Raw genomic sequence first — 25,046 nt, forward strand, 5'->3', positions numbered from 1 at the left:
AAAAACTATTTGGATGAAAAATTGGGGGCACATTAATTGAAGATCTACAGGTCTGGGGGGATCTGGGTGTGTGGTGCAAATTATTTATTTGTGGTGATTTGGATGTAAAACGATCTGCCTTTCCTTCTGTGGCACTTAAATTTAGTAATTATTTTCATATTTTAATATGGATGTGCCAAAAATGTTGTTAAAATCTGTCTTTTTCTATGGTGCATATAATCTCTTTTTTGAAAAAAGGAAGTGTCCACCCTGTGCTGCATTTCCCCTGCAACATCTAGCTTTATTTGAGCCATTAGTAGCTTGACCAGTTATAGAAATCCACATTCTGTTGAGCAAAACACAATGAAGACACCGAATAAACAACATATTGGAACACAGGAAAAACCTGTATCCATTAATACCACCAGTTCCAGCACAGGTACAGGACACTATTTGGGAAATGTTAACTTCCACAGTGGCTCTCAGTTTCTCTCAGATTGTTCTGTTATTTCTTAGCAAGGCAAAGATCCAACACAATCAAATTTCTTCTAGTCATTAATACTACTTCTTAGAGACACATACATTAGAAGCCATGATATGGAGCCAGGGATTATGCAGACCACAATTTTATTGCTCATTATCCAATAATGGCAAAGAATGCTTGGAATGCAAGTGGGGATGTACAACAACCTTACCCAAAAAACAAAGTGTTGGGTAGAAGACATGTCAAGGATTAGCTTATCAATGAAATCTATCACATTTAGCACATTGTCATATGAAATATATACTTCTGTTGGCCAAGGATGGATGGCTCAAAGAGCAGAGCACAACCTGTAGTATGTACAATCCTAAAGGTCTAATGGGCACTAATAATATATGACAAAAAAGTGAATATCTACTTCCAAGAGGTCTGGTACTGTGGTAGCAGTAGGAATCCCAGATTTTGTTTGCAAAGTATGTCACAGACCATCTTCACCAAACTAAAGCAGGCCAGATTCACCATATCCATAACCACTATAAAAAAATTAACCAGGCCACGAAGGCATTCAAACAGCAGTCTGTTCCTTCTTCACTATGGGCACTCCTTATGTAGTTCATGACAACATATCTAATATCTTTTCTGTTCCACTATTTCATACACTTTCCTTTTTCCCAATTGTTACTTAAAATTAAAGTGAATTGTGGAAATGGAACATTTGTACATTTAGATATAGCTGGTTATTGATTTTAAAAAATGAACAACATGTATCAAATTATTTATAAATATATCTAAATTTTGTTATTTCTTCATGCTGTCTGGTGTTTGACAGGAATAAAGATTGATTGATTGATTGATTATTTCTTCATGACACAAATAGCAGCTGGTATTTTTTGCAGAATGCTGTATCTGGTCAGTCTCTTGCAGATGGATTTTTAAAAATCTCCAATAATTCACATAAACAGTTCTCTTTGGTGCTATTAGGTATGACTTTGATTTTCTATCCATTTCAGACACTTTTTCACCATGGACAGATCCCATATTCACATATCCATTTTTCATGTCCAGGTAAGATTCTCCTGAAACAAAGAGAGAGGGAAATTATTCATGAATACTATCTTTGTATTATTTTAAAAACATGTTTAATAACAAGCTGTGGAGTAGACTATAAATAAACTGGTAGATTGGAATAGAAAACATTGAAAGACAGGTGTCAAAATGTAACAATTCATTATGGCTCTCTGTAACAGCAAACAATAACTCACAACAGTTGAAACTAAGCATGGCACAAACAATGAAATCTAGCTTCAGAATACATCAGTTTAGCTTCACCTTAGAGACAGAAAATGAGAAGGGCTGGGGAAATATTCTGTTGCTGCTCTAGAGGAAAAAAGCAACAATAATTAGTTCACAGAAGAAGTATGCTGGCTTATGATTGAAAGAGTGGGGTTTATGAAGCACAGTCTCCACAAAAACAGTGGGAATTGGTTTGACCACTGCCACTTTATTCAGATACTGAATCCATTTGATAGAAGTACCCAAAAAAAAGAAGGAGACAACTGGCCAGTCAGCAGGGGCTCCTTTAACGGAGATCTTGCAGGATTGCTTTAGATGCCTCTTAATGAAACTGATTCATTTGCCCCCAAATAATTATTTGACTCAAAATATTGTCGGCCTCAACAGCCTGTTCCCAGAATTTTTTGTGTGCTCTTCTCTTTTGCTCATACCCTGATAAAGACCTTTATAATATATGGGTCTGTCCCTTTCTTTAGATGCAGAGAAATGGAAGTAAGAAGAAGTGGCAGTCATCAACCTCCAATAAGGAAAAGTTCTTTATCAGGACTACAGCCCAGGAATGAGAGAGGGGGGAATAATCTTCTGTGCAGATAAAATACTTGCAGAAATGGCACGGGTGCAAAATGTGTAGGTAATTCTGCAGAGATTGAGATACCCAGGAGACGTATGCTTTTTAGAAATGTATTTGGTGACAATAATTAGAATTTGTGTAGCTGAGTGGCAGGAAGGTAAAGGACTAGTGTCTAAAAATCTGAAATGTAAGTAACAGTTTTATTCAATTCATGGTGAAAAAGAAAAGAAAGCGCTAATTATGAGCTGCCAACAAAGACTAGTGGGGCAGCCATAGCAAAACAGCAATATGGATGTTATGGGGACAAATCTTTTTTAATATTAAATATTCAAATCATTATGGCAGTACAAGGTGTGTTTAAGAGTAGAAATTAGGGATGGAAGCATCTGTCAATTTTGGTTCTCTTAAGTTTCTAATTTTTCCAGTCCTAAATTCATTTCTCCACATTTCTGCAGCAATTTGCAATGAAATAAACATCTCACAAAAATTATCAGCATATTAGTGTGAATTTCTCATAATAAAACACATTTTCATATGCAGTTTTGATGAATACACACATTTTTTTGCAAGAAATTTTCCCTAATATAATGCATTATATATGTAATTTTCACTTTTTTATGCACACTTACGTGCATTTTTGCAAATGTTGGTTGGGGACCCAATTGCTAAATTTGGATAGGTGGAAATTCCAAAGGATAACAGTGTTTCAGTTTGCAATGTTTCAGAAAGTGTGTATTTGATAGATTATTAGGCTCTAGATATGCACTGAATAAAATTACTCCTCCATCCCTAGTAGAAAATAATGCAAAAAGCTACTAGCAATTGTATGTGAAAAATGTTGGGAAACAAATCAGAAGAAAGGTTAAAGAAAAGCATTCATTTAACAAAGAGATTTGATTGTAAATTTTATAAGAGACTAGAACAGTAAAAAGGTCTACTCTACACAACTTTCTCCAAAGGAGAGCAAGGGACTTATTGTGGGAGAGTGGATTTCTTTTTTCCCTTTTTTAAAGGAAGCAGTTTCCTTGATTTAAAAACACCCATAGCAATCAAAATATGAGTGTGTTGGGGAGAACCATTAGGAGCATCAGCACAGTCTTTCAAATGCTTGTTGGAATAAATGGGCCAAGGATTTCTGAAGAAAAAAGGGCATGGATTTGTCTGAGGAAGGAGATTGTTCCAACTCTGCTCTATCTTGTAATCTTCTCCCTGTTAATAGGATAGGTGTCCCACAAGTTGAAGCAGATGGGCTATAAGAGAGCAAGTCCAGCCTGAATCCATGTTGGTGGTGGGGACCCAGTGTAAATTAGCACGAGAGCTTTCAAATATAGGCAACTCCCCATTTACGCCCATTCAAGCACGTACGACCACGCTGGTGTGCATCACCACGAACCCAGAAATGGCATGAAAAGGGGCAAAATGGCACGAAGACAGTGTCTAGAAATCTCATGAGCTTTCGCAAGAGTAATCCCACAAGCCCTTGCACCGACCTTTGAGGCCTGTGCAATGTTGGGAGTCTGAGCAAGGAGGACTGGGGAGAGCGATTGTGGTATTTGCAGGCTTTTTCAATGGCATTCCCAATAAACACGCTTTCACTTAAACACAAGGTGCCTCAGAATGTAACCCCCACGTAATGGAGAGCTGCCTGTAAAAAGTTGCCATTTCCTTTGGAAATGTGAAACAACACATATAAAACTAACATTAAAGTCTACGTCTGTTTCTTCTGATGAGAGACAATGATAAGTAACAAGAAAGTGTCACTGTTTTTCTTACATTGTAAATGTGTAATGCAAGAAATTGTTAGTTGCATGAATGGTGTCACATGTAGTTTGGCCCCAGTTCTCTTAAAAGCTACTGTGTGTCTTCAGTGTCAGATGTAACAACTAAAGTGAAAGAAAACCTCATCCCAACTTCTGTAACTGAGCTGGGAGGAGCAACGGAAGACTCCACACCTCTTCCAGCAACTGCCCAAGTCTGCTCTCCCTGGGCTCAATACACATGGAGAAATATATATACAAAGAATTAAAGTAGAATCAACTAGAAGCATAATTAATTACACATAGGAAAGCAGCTAATGAAACTAATCAAAGTACACAGCGTGTTAATGAAAGTTAGCAGCTGGGACCAAATTATTGCATTAAGGCATAGCCAGAGAGCAACTGAAAATACATTCTATCGAGAGCTAATGGCTTATGGCATTGTTGTATATACAGTTACGGAGGAATCACTGAGGCAAAGCTCCAGCAGTCCTGTCTGCAGTAAGTGTAGTCAACATGTTTAATTGCACTCATGCTACTTGGCTACATTAACAACCAGTGAATTCTTCCCCAATTATTTTTATATGGCATTGAATAATTTAATTTTAAAGCTAAATACAGAGGTAATTGTATGTACGCTTGAAATGTTTGCCACTTAAAAGTCAACATTTGCAAACAATTAGCACAACAGGCTACAGCTGTTTTCTTCCTCACGTGGATATACTGAAATACTTCAAATGTTGTAGTCGATCTGCTCATCAAATGGTCTTTTTCTGGTTTACGTTTCAAAATCATTACCAACAGAAACAGATTCCAAACCTGTAAGACAACAAAGCTTCATCTAGATCATTCAAAGAACCAGTTGCAACTGGTCTTCTTTCCACTTGCCATATTATACACCTTACCATCTTAGCCGTCATACTCTATGACAGGCACTGCAGTGCCAGAACTGCCAATCACGGGCAAGGAGTACAGCGCCATCTGTCTGGGTTGCTTGATGGCTTCAACCTTTGCCTTGGCTTGCCTGTATCTCTCTCTCGCCATTTCGTGGGCCACACAGTTCCTAAACTGTTTTTCATCTGTGTTTTGTCTTTGCATCATATCTTGCCTGGAGGAGGGAAAAAGAAGCCTCATCACCAGTTCTAAACTGCTCTTGTCTATCCTTGAGTCAAAAACCCAAATCTTGACTCTGTTCCTCCCCCCCCGCCCCCAATCTACGCATTCTATATAATAATATGGCACTTGGCAACATACCTAAGTTCAATGTGTGTTTGTTTTTTCACTTCTTCACTTAAAGAAACAGGCCACATTGAAACTATCACACCATCTTTATAAGTGTTGGGCAATAAATGTGAGACACAAGCAAGCACACAACAGAGCACACCACGGCTTTTCGCTCCCAGTCTCAAAATTCTTTTCTAAACTCTGGTAGTTTAGTGGATGCAATATGCCTTGGGTGCACTGTTACAATTTTCCAATGAGATTCCATTCCAACCAGTCTTTTCCTGTGCCTTTCAGTTGCCTTTTAAAGGCAATGGTCCCAAGGCACGATGCAGCCACCATGCTGAAGCAAAGCATATACAGTGGTACCTCGGGTTAAGTACTTAATTCGTTCCGGAGGTCCGTTCTTAACCTCAAACTGTTCTTAATCTGAAGCACCACTTTAGCTAATGGGGCCTCTTGCTGCCGCCGCGCTGCCAAAGCACGATTTCTGTTCTTATCCTGAAGCAAAGTTCTTAACCCAAGATACTATTTCTGAGTTAGTGGAGTCTGTAACCTGAAGTGTATGTAACCTGAAGCGTATGTAACCCAAGGTACCACTGTATGAATCTAGTCAATACTTGGATGGGAGGCTGCCTATGTAGGCCACCTTGAGTTCCTCGAAGGAAGAAAGGAGGGATAAAAATGCACTACATAAATTTAGGCGGTGGGAACTGGAGAAATGCTACTGTGGATGAGCTATGTCTCTGCCATTCTGTGTCATGTATGGTGCCATAAAATGAAACTTTTTAAATAAAAAAAATGTGAAACATCCACAATCTTTTGTAGAAAGATACATAAAAGTGAAATATATTGAATGAGAAACTATATCAATCAAGAGTGAAACTGATGCCTCAGTCCTCCCTTTGCTTCACTATTAAATTGTAATCAGCTATGCAGAGATATAACAATAGCATTCAGTTAATTAAATTCACCTTTATGGTCCTACGCTTGATTTTTAATTTGATACATGACATCAGTGTTCTATTAACTTTCTTTCCCCAAAGTAACAATAAATGCAGGCGAGACTAGGTACTAACTTAATGCGTTCTCTACAAAATAACCAGCAAATAAAGAAATCTAACTATTGTGCATGTTTCCTATCACTAAGGAACAAGAAGATGCAGGGTATGTGGAGAAAAAAGTGTCCCAGTTCGTATTGCATTTTAGCAAAAGATCACCTACCGATTTCAGCCAGGCAAACGGGGAACCTGCTGAAAACAGCACGGTTGCCCAGGTGTCACAAATGTCACAATTTAAAGACATTAAAATTGTTCAGGTGTAAATGGGCCTAATCTGACATGCAAGGCTTTGTTGTTAGCAAGGATACAGAAGCTGAAGGGTAAACCAAGCAAGAAACTAACAGAAAAGAGTACCCACTTAAAACAAAAAGAAAAAAATATTCCTACAGAGGCTGTTTCCACATGATCTGTTCATTGAGCATTCATGATTATTTGTTTGCAGAGAGAGAAGGCAATGTTGGTCATTTATTAAGCATTCATTCAGCTTGCAGGGAGCTTGGTGGACTTTGCATCAAGCCAACTGTTATCCCACAATTTTTGTGTTTTCCTCCATGACTTTACATAGCACAAAAATCCAATATTGGGGGGTGGGGGTGGAATTGTTGAGGGATTATTATTATTATTGCACGAGAACTCCAAAACAACTTTAATTGTGCAACCGGAATTTGCCAGTATGTGACTGAATCCTACTTGAAAACAGTGACAGTCTGGAAGCACCCTGAGTCAGTTTGTCGGACAGAACCGCAAGTACTCTGACATTAGAAAGTGGCTGTGTCCAAACTGTGGCATTTGTGTGTAAGTGGGTTGCTGTTTCTGTGTGCGTGTTTCAGAACCTTAATCCACGCTTGAGCATTTTCAATTTTGTGCTTCTTAAATTGACCTCATTGTTTCCTGTCCATAACAGTGGTGGTGCTTCATGGGATACAACTGTGCTGTGAATTGATTCCTTCCATTGATAAGAACTTCTCTACTCACCATAAGATCTGGAAATCTCATGTGAGCTTGTGCACAGGTGCATGCACTGCTTAACATACTTTATTTTTGGAATACAAGTTTTCCAACATACCAGATTTGCACAAAGTGTGTGTGTGTGTGCGCGTGCGCGCGCACACACACACGTGTATATTTGTCTTGAGGGCATGACTGCAGGTATTTGTTTAGCTATGCAAGTACAGCTTAAAAAAAGGAATAAAAACACAAATAGGCCAGATTTGTACAAAAAAAGCAGTCAGAAAAATAAATAAATGTGCATTGCTCCAAGCCAGGCAAGGATTTGGAGTCACTCACATGAAAGGCTGCTCCTTCCTTTCATTCCCATTTCCTGCCTCCTCTACCTGCAGAGACAAATCTAATTTTCATTTTACTATAGCTGCTCTATACAAGAGCAGTTCTGCAAAAGAGCTTATTGTAAAATAAAAATACCACAAATGCACCTTCAGGAACAGCCAATGGAACAGAGCTGCATCCTTTCCTTTGGGCTGATGAAAACAAAATGGAAGTAAGAGGTATGGCAATAAGACCCAGCAATATGTCAGCACACATGTAAAAGAAGGCGAGCCATGAAATGTGCTTCAGTGGCTTCACAACTGAGTAACATACATTTTTATATTGCATTTTCTTCCCTTATCGGACTATCTGTGGATCAAAAATATCCCCATTCAGCATAGGGAAAGTGTAGGCCCCCCTTGATGAGGAGAATGTTGTGTAGGTGCCATGAAAAATAAAATAGAGAGACACAAGCATCTTCAAATCCACAGTGTGGAACTCTAGTGTGGATTAACTCAGAGGAAGGGCGAGTGGCTCATGCTTCTGTTTCCTTTGGCTCTATTGTTGTAATACATGACATGGTATTCTGACAGCTCTACCAGGGGAATATCTGAGGTTTCCAAATTCCATGTTAAAACAGAAGTAGGGAAACAGAAAACACAAGTCACTCAAATTTCCTCTTTCCAAACTACTTTTGAAAAACACACACTTGCTTTAGGTTTGTATGCCTTTCAAAATAAAGAAAAACAATGTTATATCACAGCTGCTAGTAAATGCAATTAGGTGATGTCAAGAATTCTTACATACTGCATACGGCTTTTTGATAAAATATATTATTTGCTACATCCAAGCCTTCATGTTCAAGGCTTCCTGAACCTTATCTAAGGGGTACAACCATGACTTGATAAGCTAGATATTCATTTTGTACAAAAGGGGGGAGAATCTAGGCCAAGAATATTATCAGTAGTACTATAAATTTCAGCAGAAACTTGGCATGTTGAAAAAAGTAAAGCAAGATTTAACTAAAATAAATAATTTCAAAATAAATTAATTTGGTATAGACCTGAACACATAGTGCATGTTGTAAAGATACCCACACTGCCTTGAACTGCTTTTGAAATGAATACTTTCGCCCCGTCAAAATCAATATTAAGGAACATTTCTTAGGATGATTTTTTTTTTTACTAGAATGCTCATCCTATATCCATGACATAGAGAATGCCAAATAAGGACCCATCAGATTCCCATGAGAATGCCACTTTATGAAACATATCAGTTGAGAACTCTGGGTTTCAACACTGTGACGCTGTTTTCTAATAATAATTTACTTTGTCACCAAAAGGTACAGTGATAGTCATTTAAGACAGCTTTAAAAATAATTACAGAACAATCCAACCTCTCTTACAGGAGGCTGTGGGGAGGGCTGGAATGGGTGGAGTCCCTCTGCCTTGGTTTCTTAGCTAAGCCTCTGAGTGCATGGTCAGGCCATCAACAAGATGCCTGCTCATGTTAATAACCAATGGAAGATGCTGATAACCAATGGAAAGCCCTGAAGTGGGGCATTCTGGAGGAGTGGCTGGGCTGGCCCAGGTTCCATTGGATCCTAAGGAAGTTCCACTTCAACCATGGTTGGCACAGAAATCTGCCTGCCTCTCCCACCTTCTGGCCTAGGAGCTGCATGTGTCAGGGATGCAGGGGAAGGTTTGAATTGCGACCTTAGACAAATCCACGCAGGATAAGGGTACCGATGGCTGGATATCACCTTTCAGGATCAGAAACAGCATGCTTCTGAATATGATTTGCTGGGGAACAACAGCAGGAGAAGGCTACTGCACTCATGTCCTGACTGCCAGGTTCCCATAGGCATCTTGCTGGACTAAATAGGTCTTTGGTCTCACCTAGAAGGTCTCTTCTTGAGCACTTGTCAGAATAAGAATGAAGAGCTTTCCATTATCTTTTATGGAGAAACTTAAAGTGAGGTGATAATGTTAAGGTGGGAGAAAATATTCTCCTCAGTCATGGAGGGCAGTATCATGTGACTTGAAAGCTAGGCTTTTCTTCCACCTCAACACCTTTGCTTTCCTACATAAAACTAAATAGCTTCCATTGATTTCTGAGAGAGAAAGTAAAGGTATTACAGCTAAGGGCTCAGTTTAGGTAAGGGTAAATCCTATCAGCTTATCCAGATGCTGTTGAGTGCAGTATCATGGGAGGGGGCAAGATCTGTTTTTATCTCAACTTCTAGAGATAAACTTCTCCATCTCTCTAGGGGAAAAGAACAGTTTGGGGTATGCGTGCTGTGAAGGTGTTTATATATGTATGTATTGCACACATACTTCCTAAATGTGACAGTTTCCAGAAGGTCTAGCTCATAAAAACTTATCCTATAACAACATGTCTTAACATTTAAGGTGCCACATTTAAGGTGTTTTTCCTAAATTTGAATTAATAAAAACCGAGGTGGAAAATATTCTGTTTATGCTTATTTATCAGGCAGGTGCCACAGGACATCTCCAAATTTAAGGATCTCAGATAGGAGGTGATAGGAAATAGCTTTGCCTGAGATCCTGGAGAATCACTGTCAGTGTGAACGGACAATAGTGGCCTAAATGAGCACTTTCCTGGTATCAGTGAGCTTCCTAAGTACTCTCTTTACACTCACACACATATCAGGAAACATCTGAAGTCTGGTCATTAGTAGAAGTAAAAAAGAGCTGGAATACACTGGGTTAAGCTTTTTAACCTGGAGAAGACTTGGGTGGGTGGGGGAATTGCTTTGGACATATAAGAAAACAAAGAGCAGAATTAGAATGGATGTAGTGGATCAGGAGTGCCAACTTGGGTGCCAGCGTACATGGCCCTGGCACCTAATTTGTGGGTGCCTGGCCCATTCATGGGGAATTTTGTGGGTGCTCGGGCACCCAGGGCCCCAGGGAGTTGGCACCTACGTAGTGGATGATTTACATAGGAGTTTGCCCTTCCACTCACATCAATGAGAGGGGTCCTGGATCATGTCTCTTCATCATGTCCCGAAGATGAAGCTGTGGGACTCCCTTATCCCTGGAGATTAATATGACCTCAATTGCATTTATTTGTTTTAAAAATAAAGACCAAGTGAAAATTCACTGGCTAGCTTGTGAATCACTACCCCCTTGGTTTTAAAAGTTTGACTATTGTCTGTGCTTCTCTCTTGTTAATATTGCAACTGGGAGATATATATATATATATATATATATATATATATATATATATATATATATATATGCTTTCGTAGATTTTCACGGGTACAGGAATGCAGGTTTTGGTGTCCTCGGGTGTCTTCCCGTGTAAAAGTTGGGGTGTCTAGGCGACGTTTCGACGAGGTCTCACTCGTCATCTTCAGGCTGGTGCTTTCGGCTTCTTGTTACTGGAACAGAGCAGGATCTCAGTGTTTGAGTTCCTATAAATACTGTAGAGGGGGTGTGGTGTATAGCCTCCAATGTTCTGGGCAGAGAGGAAGTTCCCAGGCTAGTGTGCCTTTTCTTCTTTTGTTCCTTAATTACTTGAGAGATATCTTGAGTGATTTCTTGAGTGATATCCTGAGTACCACTTAGGTGGGTCATTAGGTGTGGATTAGTTGTTAAAGTCTTTGTGTCTTGACCTCTTGAACTTTGTGAAGAGTTTTCCTGAGAAGATGGCTGTACTGTACTTAGTTGTGCTCTGGCTTGGCTTCGTGTATAGGGGCGAGCTGTGGTTTTGTGGCTTGTGTCAGCCAGATCTGTGTAGGGATTGCAGGGGGGTGCAGCATCCGGAGGTGCCACCATGGATTGGCTACTGGATGGTGTCTGTAATTCATCTGTGGAGAGGGTCTGGGTTTGGGTCTGGTGTGGTTGATTGGTGTTGGCGTTCTGTGTGCCTCTGGATCTGGTGTCAGTTTTTGTGGGGAGGGCTAATTTCCAGATGTCTGGCAAGATGTCTCCCTAGGACACACTATCTACCGGAAAAAAACACACACCAACCGCTACTTACATGCACAATCACACCACCACCCTGCACAAATAAACTCCGTAGCCAAGACTCTCATCTCCAGAACCAAACGCCTGGCTGACAAAGACCACTTGACAACTGAGTTACAGAATCTCTCAAACGTGTTAATTGCCAATGGATACCAGCAAAACAGGATTACGAAGCTAATCCAAAAGGAAACACCCCCCAAAAACCAAGACACAGAAGAAAACAATGGCATGGCCCTCCTTCCTTATATCAAGGGCACTACAGATAAAATTAGCAAAATCCTCCATAAACACAATATCAAAACAGCCTTTTGCACCAACCAAAAAATAGCCAATATCCTCAGAAACCCCAAGGATAAAATCCAGTTGGAAAACCAAGGGATCTATGAAATACCCTGCAAAGTCTGCCCAGCCACGTACATTGGACAAACAAACAGACGAATAAATGCACGTATCGCAGAACACAAGAATGCCGTCAAAAAAGAAGAAAAAACTTCCTCTCTTTTCCAACACATGAAAGAAACAGGACACGAAATTAATTTTGCAGATTCCAAATTGCTCTTTAACACGGAACATCACCACAAGAGAATAATCATGGAAGCCATCGAGATAGAGAAACACCCTCACAACATGAACAAGCGTGACGACACATCCCGCTTGCCAGACATCTGGAAATTAGCCCTCCCCACAAAAACTGACACCAGATCCAGAGGCACACAGAACGCCAACACCAATCAACCACACCAGACCCAAACCCAGACCCTCTCCACAGATGAATTACAGACACCATCCAGTAGCCAATCCATGGTGGCACCTCCGGATGCTGCACCCCCCTGCAATCCCTACACAGATCTGGCTGACACAAGCCACAAAACCACAGCTCGCCCCTATACACGAAGCCAAGCCAGAGCACAACTAAGTACAGTACAGCCATCTTCTCAGGAAAACTCTTCACAAAGTTCAAGAGGTCAAGACACAAAGACTTTAACAACTAATCCACACCTAATGACCCACCTAAGTGGTACTCAGGATATCACTCAAGAAATCACTCAAGATATCTCTCAAGTAATTAAGGAACAAAAGAAGAAAAGGCACACTAGCCTGGGAACTTCCTCTCTGCCCAGAACATTGGAGGCTATACACCACACCCCCTCTACAGTATTTATAGGAACTCAAACACTGAGATCCTGCTCTGTTCCAGTAACAAGAAGCCGAAAGCACCAGCCTGAAGATGACGAGTGAGACCTCGTCGAAACGTCGCCTAGACACCCCAACTTTTACACGGGAAGACACCCGAGGACACCAAAACCTGCATATATATATATATATATATATATATATATATTAGCCACTTTAGGCATCTTGGACAATGACACAGAAAATCAGGATATAAATATTTATTTATTGGGGGTTCCAGTTTTCCACAAGAACTATCCTTGAAGACTATCTATAAATTTGTGAAAACTTCAAAGCTTTATGTGCAGTGAATAATTAAGAAAAGCAAACTTACCTCTCCTCACGGAAATTTTCGAACATCTCTCTTCGCTGCTTCTGTTCTTCTATAATTCCTCTAACTACAACTTTTCGTTCTTTCACAAATTCTTCATTCTTCCTCCATCCATCCATTCTTAATAAGCCATTTGTCAAAGAAAGATGTTGAGTGCTGAAGCGCTGAACAAATGTATTTTCAAATGTCTTTTTCTTCTTGATGTTTACAAAATTGGTATAGTTTTGCCTCAGTTTATTAATTGACTTTGATCTTTTGTTCTTCTGCTCTTCCAGAGTATCTTTAGTCATGAGCTTTCCCTCTTCGTTTTCCATCTGAACTTTCTCCATTTTATTTTCCTGTAAACGATGGATGTAGTCTGTAACTTCACATTTAATAATCTGCATCCGCATGACATGCCGCTCCTTTTTAAGCTCAACATCCAACTTTTGACTTTCCAAGTATGCTTTATCAATAGCACACAAGGGGTGAAGTCTGACAGCTCCAAATGCTTTAGCAAAGGTCCTCTTATCTATGCTCACTGGCTCATGAATAGGCTTAGTTGGAGTTATAGGCTGCATGAAGTAACGCAAGTCATGTACAGCGTCAAAAATTTCTTTGTCTCTCTCTCGACACAACTGCAGCTCATCATGCAATGAATAAAAATGCATTCTACGTATGGAAAGCCTGAATTTCATTGCCATCTCATCAGATTTCACTTCAGGTTCCTTCCAGCCCAAGTGCTCTGAACATAAAACAGTTCAACAATTACATTAGTATTTCCCCAAATATTTCCAATGTATTAAAGTTTTCATTAACAAAGTTACAATATAGCATTTTAAAATAAAGAAGCAAATCCCATCCAAAGAACCTAATAATGGAAAGTCTATAAAATTCTTCCAACTGCTTCAGGGACATACTTATGAGGCTTGCAAAGATGGAACCCTGGATAAATGGCTATCCTTGCACTAGTTCCAGGTTTCTCAAACTTGGGTCTCCAGCTGGTTTTGGACTACGACTCCCATCATCCTTAGCAGCAGGACCATTGGTCAGAGATGATGGGAATTGTAGTCCCAAAACAGCTGGCGAACCAAGTTTGGAAAACCCTGCACTAGTTCTTTGCTTGCCCAAACCAGGTGTGCCCTTCAAGGCCTACCATATATCCCCACTAACCCTTGACAACAGCTTACCCTAGAATACGATGGTACTTTTTTCATCTTCTCCAACCTTGCCATGCACTCTACGTGGGGCTACCTCTGAAGGTGACTCGGAAGTACAACTAATCCAGAATGCGGCAGCTCCCGGTGATGACCTTATATCCATTGACGCCATCAGAGCAAATAAAGATTGGTGGACCCCACTTCTAGCAGCACTTTACACGTATATAAACAAAACAGCAAAATTTCCCTCAAGCTGGAGCTCTGCGTTGATTGTATTAATACATAAGAAAGGCCCACGTACAGAGCCGAGCAACTTTAGACCATTCAGCTTGCTAAATGTCATTGGGAAGATTTACTCGCGGTACCTGTTAAACAAAATATCGAAATGGATGGAGGACGACAATATCATTGCCGATGAACAGGCGGGCTTTCGCCCTGGAAGATCTACCACAGACCAAATATTAACCTTGAACCACCTGGCGGAAAAGTATGCCGGCAAAGCCCCAAAGGTCCTTCACGTGGCTTTTATTGATTTTAAGCAGGCATTTGATCGAATCTCTAGAAAGCAGCTATGGACAAAATTGGCTGCTACAAAGATCGATCGTCGTCTCCTTCATCTGATTATCAGCCTCCATACAAACACCTCTTTGAGAATCAGGCTAGACAATAAAGGCCTAGTCTCCAACCCTGTTACCACCACTAGAGGGGTAAGACAGGGTTGTCTACTGGCCCCAGCATTGTTTAGTTTTTATATTAACTCACTGGTGACTCACATGGCCAATGATGCATTCCACCCCCCCAAATTAGCAGGCCGATCTCTGAATGTTCTTCTGTATGCGGATGACGCCGCACTTCTTGCCAGATCCCCTATTGGACTGAGGAGAATGTTGCAAGCTCTACAGGAATACTGTGTTCAGCACGAGCTCCAACCCAACTATGCTAAGACCAAGATCATGGTCTTCTCTGCCCGACCTAGACTCCATCGATGAATGGGATTCCCCTAGAGCAGGTTAACTGCTTTAAATATCTGGGACAAGTAATACGGTCAAATAGGTCTTTTCTGGCCCATAGAGACTATATAACAACTAATGCATCTAAAGCAGCCATCCAGATTAGATCTCTATATGCTAAGAATCAGGCTCAATCAGTGAAGTTAGCTTTGAGACTCTTCCAAATGAAAATCCTCCCCCTTCTTTTGGTGGGCATCTCTTTAGGCTCCCGTAGGGATTTTCTGAAACTGGATTCTATTCAAACGCGATTCCTTAGAGCCATCCTTAGGATTCCCCCCTCGGTAGCGGGTGCGGTCATGAGATTAGAGGTCGGCTGGCAAGCTCTACGGTACGTGGCCTTGAAGACGAAGCTCTGGCTATGGCTCAAGCTCTGTTTTAAACCAGTGGGTATTGCCCCCTTGATATTGAGGGATGATTTCCAATCATCGTGGGAAAGGGAGGTCATTAATGAGGTTCAATCCTGCGGATTGTCTCACCTTTACTTTGAGTCTATGACGTACATAGAATCATAGAATCATAGAATCATAGAGTTGGAAGAGACCACAAGGGCCATCGAGTCCAACCCCCTGCCAAGCAGGAAACACCATTAGAGCACTCCTGACATATGGCTGTCAAGCCTCTGCTTAAAGAACTCCAAAGAAGGAGACTCCACCACACTCCTTGGCAGCAAATTCCACTGTCGAACAGCTCTTACTGTCAGGAAGTTCTTCCTAATGTTTAGGTGGAATCTTCTTTCTTGTAGTTTGGAGCCATTGCTCCGTGTCCGCTTCTCTGGAGCAGCAGAAAACAACCTTTCTCCCTCCTCTATGTGACATCCTTTTATATATTTGAACATGGCTATCATATCACCCCTTAACCTCCTCTTCTCCAGGCTAAACATGCCCAGCTCCCTTAGCCGTTCTTCATAAGGCATCGTTTCCAGGCCTTTGACCATTTTGGTTGCCCTCCTCTGGACACGTTCCAGTTTGTCAGTGTCCTTCTTGAACTGTGGTGCCCAGAACTGGACACAGTACTCCAGGTGAGGTCTGACCAGAGCAGAACACAGTGGTACTATTACTTCCCTTGATCTAGATGCAATACTCCTATTGATGCAGCCCAGAATTGCATTGGCTTTTTTAGCTGCCGCGTCACACTGTTGGCTCATGTCAAGTTTGTGGTCAACCAAGACTCCTAGATCCTTTTCACATGTACTGCTCTCAAGCCAGGTGTCACCCATCTTGTATTTGTGCCTCTCATTTTTTTTGCCCAAGTGCAATACTTTACATTTCTCCCTATTAAAATTCATCTTGTTTGTTTTGGCCCAGTTCTCTAATCTGTCAAGGTCGTTTTGAAGTGTGATCCTGTCCTCTGGGGTGTTAGCCACCCCTCCCAGTTTGGTGTCATCTGCAAATTTGATCAGGATGCCCTTGAGTCCATCATCCAAGTCGTTGATAAAGATGTTGAATAAGACCGGACCCAAGACAGAACCCTGTGGCACCCCACTAGTCACTCTTCTCCAGGATGAAGAGGAACCATTGATGAGCACCCTTTGGGTTCGGTCAGTCAGCCAGTTATAAATCCACTGAGTGGTAGCATAGTCAAGACCGCATTTTACCAGCTTCTTTACAAGAATATCATGGGCACCTTGTCAAATGCCTTGCTGAAATCAAGGTAGGCTACATCCACTGCGTTCCCTTCATCTACCAATCAAGCTAGAGATGTGATCTCCCGGAGACTGAGTGATATTGCCAGACAAGAGGACATAGCCCAGGTAAAACCAGGGATGTTCCTAGGGGACCAGATTTATCGGACCATACCAGCCCCCTACCTTGCAGAAATCCACTATGTGGAATACCGCAAACTTCTTACAGCGGCTAGATTAAATGTCCTTGACTCTGCGATATTGTGGGGAAGGTACAGGGGAGTACCATACGCCCAGAGAACCTGTCATTGTGCTATCGGTGTGGTTGAGTCCACCGAACACATTCTCTTGACTTGCCCTTCTTATGCAGAGCTTAGACAGAATTTTATAGACCCACCCCTATGTCAACTTAGCTTCCTACCCGGAGAAAACCAGGTTTTACACTTGCTGAATAATGTCACTAGAGCTATACCTTTCTTGGTGGCCAAATTTCTTTTTTTAGCCTTTAAGCGTTGCAAGACCATAATTGACTGTATGGGGCTATCTGTATAGCCCTTTTTAGTGTTGGCTAAGCTCTAAAAGCTTTCTGGATGTTTTAACTGTGTATTGACAAATGTATTTGTATTTTTTTTTCTTCTGACTGAAGGTCGAATAAAGAGAGCCAGCGTGGTGTAGTGGTTAAGAGCAGTGGACTCGTAATCTGGGGAACCGGGTTCGCGTCTCCACTCCTCCACCTGCAGCTGCTGGGTGACCTTGGGCCAGTCACACTTCTCTGAAGTCTCTCAGCCCCACTCACCTCACAGAGTGTTTGTTGTGGGGCAGGAAGGGAAAGGAGAATGTTAGCCGCTTTGAGACTCCTTAAGGGGAGTGAAAGGCGGGATATCAAATCCAAACTCTTCTTCTTCTTCTTCTTCTTCTTCATAAAAAGGTTGACTTGACTTGAATGCGGCAGCTAGACTGGTGACTGGGGGCGGCCGCCGAGACCATATAACACCGGTCTTGAAAGACCTACATTGGCTCCCAGTACGTTTCCGAGCACAATTCAAAGTGTTGGTGTTGACCTTTAAAGCCCTAAACGGCCTCGGTCCAGTATACCTGAAGGAGCGTCTCCACCCCCATCATTCTGCCCGGACGCTTAGGTCCAGCGCCGAGGGCCTTCTGGCGGTTCCCTCATTGCGAGAAGCAAAGCTACAGGGAACCAGGCAGAGGGCCTTCTCGGTAGTGGCGCCCGCCCTGTGGAACGCCCTTCCAGCAGATGTCAAAGCGATAAACAACTACCTGACATTCAGAAGACATCTTAAGGCAGCCCTGTTCAGGGAAGTTTTTAACGTGTGATATTTTACTGTATTTTTGGTTTCTATGGAAGCCGCCCAGAGTGGCTGGGGAGGCCCAGCCAGATGGGCAGGGTATAAATAATAAATTATTATTATTGTTGTTGTTGTTGTTGTTGGCAGGGTATAAATAATAAATTGTTGTTGTTGTTGTTGTTGTTGTTGTTGTTATTATTATAGCCAGTAGCTGCCCCACATCCCTCAATTGTTCATTTGCTAGGTTCAAATATGCATGAGAATGTTGCATGCTCAAGAGAGGGAGGAAGCAGTAACAGAAGAAGATATATTCTCCCCTCCCCCTATTAAATAAGACTTTCATTCAACATTAGGTACAATATACAGAGGTGACAGATTTACAGCCTAATAAAGACACAGAGGGGTGAAAATGAAAAAGGAGGGGGCTGTTTCGGAATGGCAACAGCAAGAATGGATAAGGGAGGGATGACTGGGAGCAGATTGTGCTGAAAACACCCCTGCAAAGTTGCTAGTCTGGGAAACTGTTCCACTTGATGGTAAGCCAAATCTGATATTACATTGGTATACCACTGCCAAAGACCAAGCACGCAAATAAGGAAAACGAACGCGCTAAATTTCATTTCGCTTTTCTCAACTGTAACTTATTATTTCTGCTCATTCTGTTCTTTTTATATCTGCGGCAAGGGTACCTCCAGCCTGTGTGCTTTATTAGGCCCAGCAAGGTTCTTAAATTGGCTCACAAGGTGGTTTCCCCGGAGCCACATTCACCTGCCCCTCAAAATGTTGACATCAGGTGTGGGAAAGACAAAATTTAGCCAAAAAGGAACAACTGAGAGTCTTAAAGTGTGCTCCCAGTTGTTACTTGGCAAGCAGGGTTTGTAATCAGCGGCTTTAAAATCTGGTGCAAGAGCTCCCAAATGGAGCCAATCCCTGCTGAAAGCAATCCTTGCAGGGTCTACCAATCAGCTGATTGGGCAGCTCTTGTAAACCCTGCTTCCTCTGCCTGTGGAGTTTGAAATCCAACCACATTGGGGGGGGGGGACAGGACAAAAAAACACTTCCGGTCTCACCCACCTGCTTTTTAAAATAGAAAACAAGGTATTTGTTTTAACAAAACGAGGTCTGTTCTGGTAAAACTGTGAACAGCATGCCAGGAAGAGACAGAAAGACCGCTTTTATCCAAGATGTGTGGTACAGTATAACCCACTGGCATACATCTCTACACTTCTTCCTGCCAGATTTGTTATAATAACCCTTTAAGGATTGTGCAATCTATTACATGACCTCCTTGCTGGGGGGAAAACTGAGGATGGCTTCTTGAAATTATTTAAACAGACTGAAAAGCTAACACATACCTATTGGCCTCCCAGCATACTTATAGTGCTGGCAGAATTAATGATATTGATTCATTTGTGAACCGCTTTAGAAGAGCTCCAATTTAAGAATGTGCATAAGGCCAAGCCTCTTTTGAGTTTAGGGAACTGGGTGGATAACTCTTTGGATCTTGGCCCTTATCAAAAGCAAGCAATTTATTATTTGGTTGGTCACATCTGGTTTCCTGTCGATTCACCTACCTATGTCTTTGCACCCAATCATTCATAATCAAATTTAAAATGACTGGGGGAAACTGACATGCAAATGCTAACCAGCTTAAATTAATACATTAATAAACAAGTTTGTGAAGGGAGCGGGAGAGTTACAAATCTATTGTTTCCCCAGAAGTGTCTTGTAATTAATGAAGGTACTTTTCTATAAGCATATGCTATACTGAAATGGATAACCCATTAGGAAACAATCTAAATCAAGCATAGTGCAATATCAAGGAAGCCCATAGCATTATGCCATTTAACTGAAAGTACTCCAGAAGAAGTTTTAGATCCCATTTTCCCGTGTTCCCAAGATAAAAGGCTTCTGCAGGTTAGGCTAGCCTAATGATGAGTAGGAAGGTATAAGAAAGTGCAGGTCAGTGAATAATGTCATCTCTGCTGGTGAATAACAATGCTGAAGCACATGACATTAAGTCTATTGCGCATAGCACACTAGATATGAATCTTTTTACTGGTGACCTCTGAGATGGTTCTAGCTTCTGTGACACACAACTAGAAGGCAGTGTCTTCACCGATTTCTAGGCTAGTGGATACCAGCCGACATGACAAATTTGAAATGCCAATGGCAAAGCATGCATTTTCTGGTGAGCGAAAAGCTGCTGCCACTTCTTCCCAGCTCAGGAAGCTGCAAAGTCATTGTGAGGAGCAGGCAAGAAACAACATCAGAGATGGAGAGGAAGCGGTTGGAATTTGGTGGTTCTGACCCAATCAAGCTTTCCCCACATCAGATCCCCTTTTGTGCTGAGCACCAAGTTGCTTGTGAATATATATATGCATGTGTGCGCGCGTTCAAAATTATACACACAATATTTTTAACAAATAAAAGCATCAGTTCCCATGCTATACTACCGTACTGGCCAGAATATAAGCCACACTTTCCCCCCCAATTCCGATTGTAGAAAGTCAAAGTGTGGCTTATATTCATGACCTTACACCGCCAGCAGAGCGGTGTGGCTCCCCCCACTCCACCAGGAAGCAGCCCAGGAGTGCGTGGCAACGGCGCCTGTCTCATCTGCGGATTCCAATCCTCCCCCAAGCAGCCAAATTTTAAAGGTGTGGCTTATTTGCAGGTGCGGCTTATATTCAGGCCAATCCACAGCATGATTTTATAAATATTAATACATACAATGCATGAACTTGTATAAAATGTTTATGTGTCTGTTAGTTTAAAAAAGTGGGACTGTATGTGCATGTAATATGCATATAATATTGTAAATGCAATACATATAAATATGTATATGCTATGTCTTAGAACTGTGAGGTTTTTAGCAGAATAATTTTAGCAAAATAATAATAATTTCTCATTGAAATCAAGGAATAAAATGGGAATTAGAATAAATCATTGTCAATAGGTCAGGGTTTTTAAAAATTAAATCCCAAGGTGAGAACAGCAACTACAGGCAAGAAAATTCACAAAACCTGGAAGCATGCAGTGCTTCTATTATTGTGCATATCACTCCAGATATCAATTCTCTCACAAGTGACCTGTGAGATGGGTCTGACTTGTGTAGAACACCAGAAGAAGAACCATGTTCACTTATTTCCAAGTCACAACTATCTGGCATTGCTGGCTCCAAGTCATTTTCTGCCACTCACACAATATCTTGCTGATAATGTTTTTAACTTACACAACCTTCATCTTGTCTCTGTATCGAACAGTATCAATGTTTCCCCAATTCCCTCTTTTCACATGAACTGATCTGCTATTGGCCTTTGTTAACGACCTGCTTCCATTTTATGTTTCTGTGCCATTTCTGTGCCATTCTCTGCAACTGGAACGATCTATACCTCTGTCAAACGACACTCAGAATGGCTTCAAATCCTTCTTCAAAACATTCTTCCTGAACCGTACCTTTCCAGAAGCAACACAACTTTCCTTTTTTCATACCACCTCCTGTCAGCTACACTAGCCTGACTTTAGACTGCAAGCTCACTGATGTTCCATACCATGTTCTCTTAGGTTTAAATAAATTTAAGTCGAAACAGCTCACCAAGGTAACCGAATCAAACTGGAATATTTCTCACAAGAAAAGGATATGAGATGTTAAATTTAAACAGGCCATTATCTAAAACTTGCCAGTAGAAATGCAGTGTGGCAGATAACGAAAACACTGTTAAAGATAAGCCACTCCATTGGGGATCATCAAAGTTATTGAGGGAAGTAGAAAGAATTCTTATGCGAGTAGGAAAGGTGTCATAAACCAATCTATAAGAAAATAAAAAGCCCCCCTGAAATGTCACCAAAATTAACGCAATTAGAAATACCAATGCCCTTGCTAGACAGTGTTGGCAACAGTTATGTTTTTAGCTACTTTATTGAGTGATTCTTGGAGGATTGTCACAATACAGTGTTTTGACATGCCACGATGAACCACACAATATATGCTTTCAGAAGGTGACTTGAGAAGGTGTCGTTAAAAATAATGAAAATCAGTGTCAATGAATCTGAAAATGTAACTATAACTTCTCCCCATGACCCAGAAATCCTTCAACCACTACAGTCAGACACTGCTAAGCAGAGTACTTAAGCACATTTGTATGCATAGAATTTCCTCTTCATTAACACAACATAAAAGATTAATAATGAAACCCACATTGCACATCAGTAAAAATCTTTATGCACTGAAATGTTAATAAAAATAAATGAAAACAGCTATGTAGGAATGGTTCTATATAATACTAATGGCATTTTTGTCTACTCAAATTTGCTGAATCCATTAAATCTGAGATGGCCAGCACACGGTGGTCTGAAGGCCTCAAGAGGACCCAGTATCCTGGCAAAAATGTTCTGAAATCTTGAGAATGACAACTTTCCATAGCTGGTTTTTAAAACAAAAACATAATCAAACATATTTCACTTTATCAAAACCCATGTTTTTCAATTTTCATATGTTGAGACAGCTTTAGCCTACAGATCAGGGTAAATGGACTTGCATTTTACTCATGGCAAGGACCCCAAAGCTATTTTATTCTTGGTCCCTCCCTGTTTTCAGTAAAAGCTAACTAACAACTCCAGTGGCTTCAACAATGCCACTTTCATGCCTACAAAATCTGAGTTTCCAGTAATCCACTCACTTTACATGTGGCTGTTTTTTAAAACAAGACTAAGAAAGCATTGCCAAACAAGCAGAGATCTTGGTCTCTGTTCACTACTGAAGAGGTATGACTTAACTGTGCAAACACTCATGACAGCGAGCATAGGACTAAAGCTCTGTTTTTTGCTATGTATAATAAAACTGCAATGTGTCAGTGACCACTTATTCTTTGCAATGGAGGATGATGGGGAAAGAAGTTGTGTGGTAGAGATCACACAACTTTTCTACCATCAGAGAAGAAACTGTGACCCATTCTGAATCAAAGTAAGGCACATTTCAGTTTAGTTGGGTGCTATTTGTAAAACTGCAATGCTTCTATGTCCACAGTATGCTTGCAAGGGAGGAGGATGGGGGAAAAAACCATTTGAGGACCAGCATTACACTACCTGCCACAACACTGTCGATGGATGCTTTCAAAGAAACAAACAAATGCAGAAAAATGGCCACCAATTTATAGCTGTGATCAAGAGGGTAATGATAAGAGCTTAGAATCGCTCTGAGATTACACAGCACATTCACACCAGATAGGAATGGTCCTAGACAATAGTCTTATCATGTTAGCTATGTGTGGAATACCATGTGCTCCCTAGTCAGTGCTGCAGATAATCACACGTTTCTGTGTACAGACTAGATGCCCAACACCTTGCAAACATTTCGTCAGAGGCCTGTAGTCTATAGAGTTGTGCAAAATATATTCCAAATGAGGAACTCTAAGACATACATAGTTAATAACCGGACACCACGTGAATGACACTGACAATGACGGATGAATAAACGTTTTCAGTCTCATACGTCAATGTCAAAGCCGACTTTCAAGAAATTAGCAGAGGTCCTTGTCATTTTATTAAGGAAATGCACCCATGTGTTAACAATCCCTCCCTGAATACTGCAGAGAGGGCTGACACACACATACAGATTCTGCAGATTTTTGTAAATCAAATGGCACATTTCTAGTCATTGCATTGCAAACTTGCCCACAGACTTGCTTCCTGACTACAAAATGGGGGGAAAACATACTGTGTAAATATTTGTCCATAACATTGAAAGATGAAACACTAATAGCATGAACAGATCAGCGCTAAAATCAAGTAAGTACATTTTGAGATGTAAGTAGATAAATACTAAATATAATAGTCAGAAATCAAAGTGTAAGGATATCCATAGGTCTGTATGCAGTACAGAAATGTCATAACCATCTCCTAAAATATCCTTCCTTCACATGCTATAAAAAATACGTAAGTTACTAACCCTTCTTTGGTGACCTTTTGGATTTCTTTTCTTTCATTTTTTTCTTTTCTTCCAATCTGAGTAAGGTCGAGATAATGGGATATTTTAATCTTCTCAAATATAAATGAAGCTCCTTAAGATCTTTCACTTCTTTAATCTGTTAAAATCAACATTTCATCTGTCAGAGATACTGCTATAGCAATATTCCAAAAGTCTTCCCATCAGCAACACTCATTTGGCTATATATTTTTTACTAACTTTATTGCTATCCATTTAATGATGCGGTAAAAAAAATGCTAATTCTTCTTTTCTACCCTTCCTTCAGAAATTATTTGTCTCTCTAGGCAACATCACTGTTTGCATGGATGAGTGCATACTTGTTCCAACCTCACATCTCTATGCTCCTTGAATAAATCCCAGCTTTTAAACTAAACAACCCTTTCACTCATCATCTGTTACACCAAGATGCATTTCTCTGCAGCTTGTAGCTGGCAAGGGCACCTTAGCTTTATCTGTGCAAACAAACAAAGAAACTTCTCAGTTTGAGCAGAATCATATGCTATTCTTGGGGCATTTTTAAATGACTACAGTGGTGACTAAACTGAAGTCCTCTGCTTATGAGCACATAGGCGCAAGTGAGCTCTAGTTAAACCCAGATCCGTGTTCAGAAGGTGGGGGGGGGGGAAATGAGGTGCCTCAGGGTTCCATCCTCACCCCCATGCTTTTCAACATCTACATGAAGCTGCTGGGAGAGATCATCAGGGGGTTTGGGCTGGGTGTTCATCAGTATGCAGATGACACCCAGCTCTACCTCTTTCAAATCAGAACCAGTGAAGGCAGTGAAGGTCCTGAGTGAGTGTCTGGAGGCAGTTGGAGGATGGATGGTGGCTAACAGACTGGGGTTGAATCCTG

The 25,046-nt window shown here is 41.0% G+C and overlaps 1 protein-coding gene across 11 annotated transcripts in view; it reads right to left on the reverse strand.

Moving 5' to 3' along the window:
- Positions 1-589: 589 nt before the first annotated feature.
- Positions 590-25,046, reverse strand: part of LRRIQ3 (leucine rich repeats and IQ motif containing 3) — a 54,449-nt gene continuing 29,992 nt past the window's right edge. For 10 of the 11 annotated variants that reach the window (XM_081866546.1, XM_081866550.1, XM_081866542.1 and 7 more), the window contains exons 6-9: positions 24,156-24,291; positions 13,132-13,852; positions 4,987-5,189; positions 4,579-4,900 (exon numbers count right to left, since the gene is read on the reverse strand). In XM_081866546.1, the coding sequence (XP_081722672.1) occupies positions 4,991-5,189; positions 13,132-13,852; positions 24,156-24,291 (1,056 nt within the window). In that variant the 3' untranslated portion in view covers positions 4,579-4,900; positions 4,987-4,990. Of the gene's footprint in view, positions 1,536-4,578; positions 4,901-4,986; positions 5,190-13,131; positions 13,853-24,155; positions 24,292-25,046 lie in introns of those variants that run through there. The other variant, XR_014157659.1, reaches the window with a different exon arrangement.

This window comes from Podarcis erhardii (genome assembly GCF_964252035.2).
Source record: "Podarcis erhardii genome assembly, chromosome: 6".
In the NCBI taxonomy this organism is placed as follows: Eukaryota; Metazoa; Chordata; class Lepidosauria; order Squamata; family Lacertidae; genus Podarcis; species Podarcis erhardii.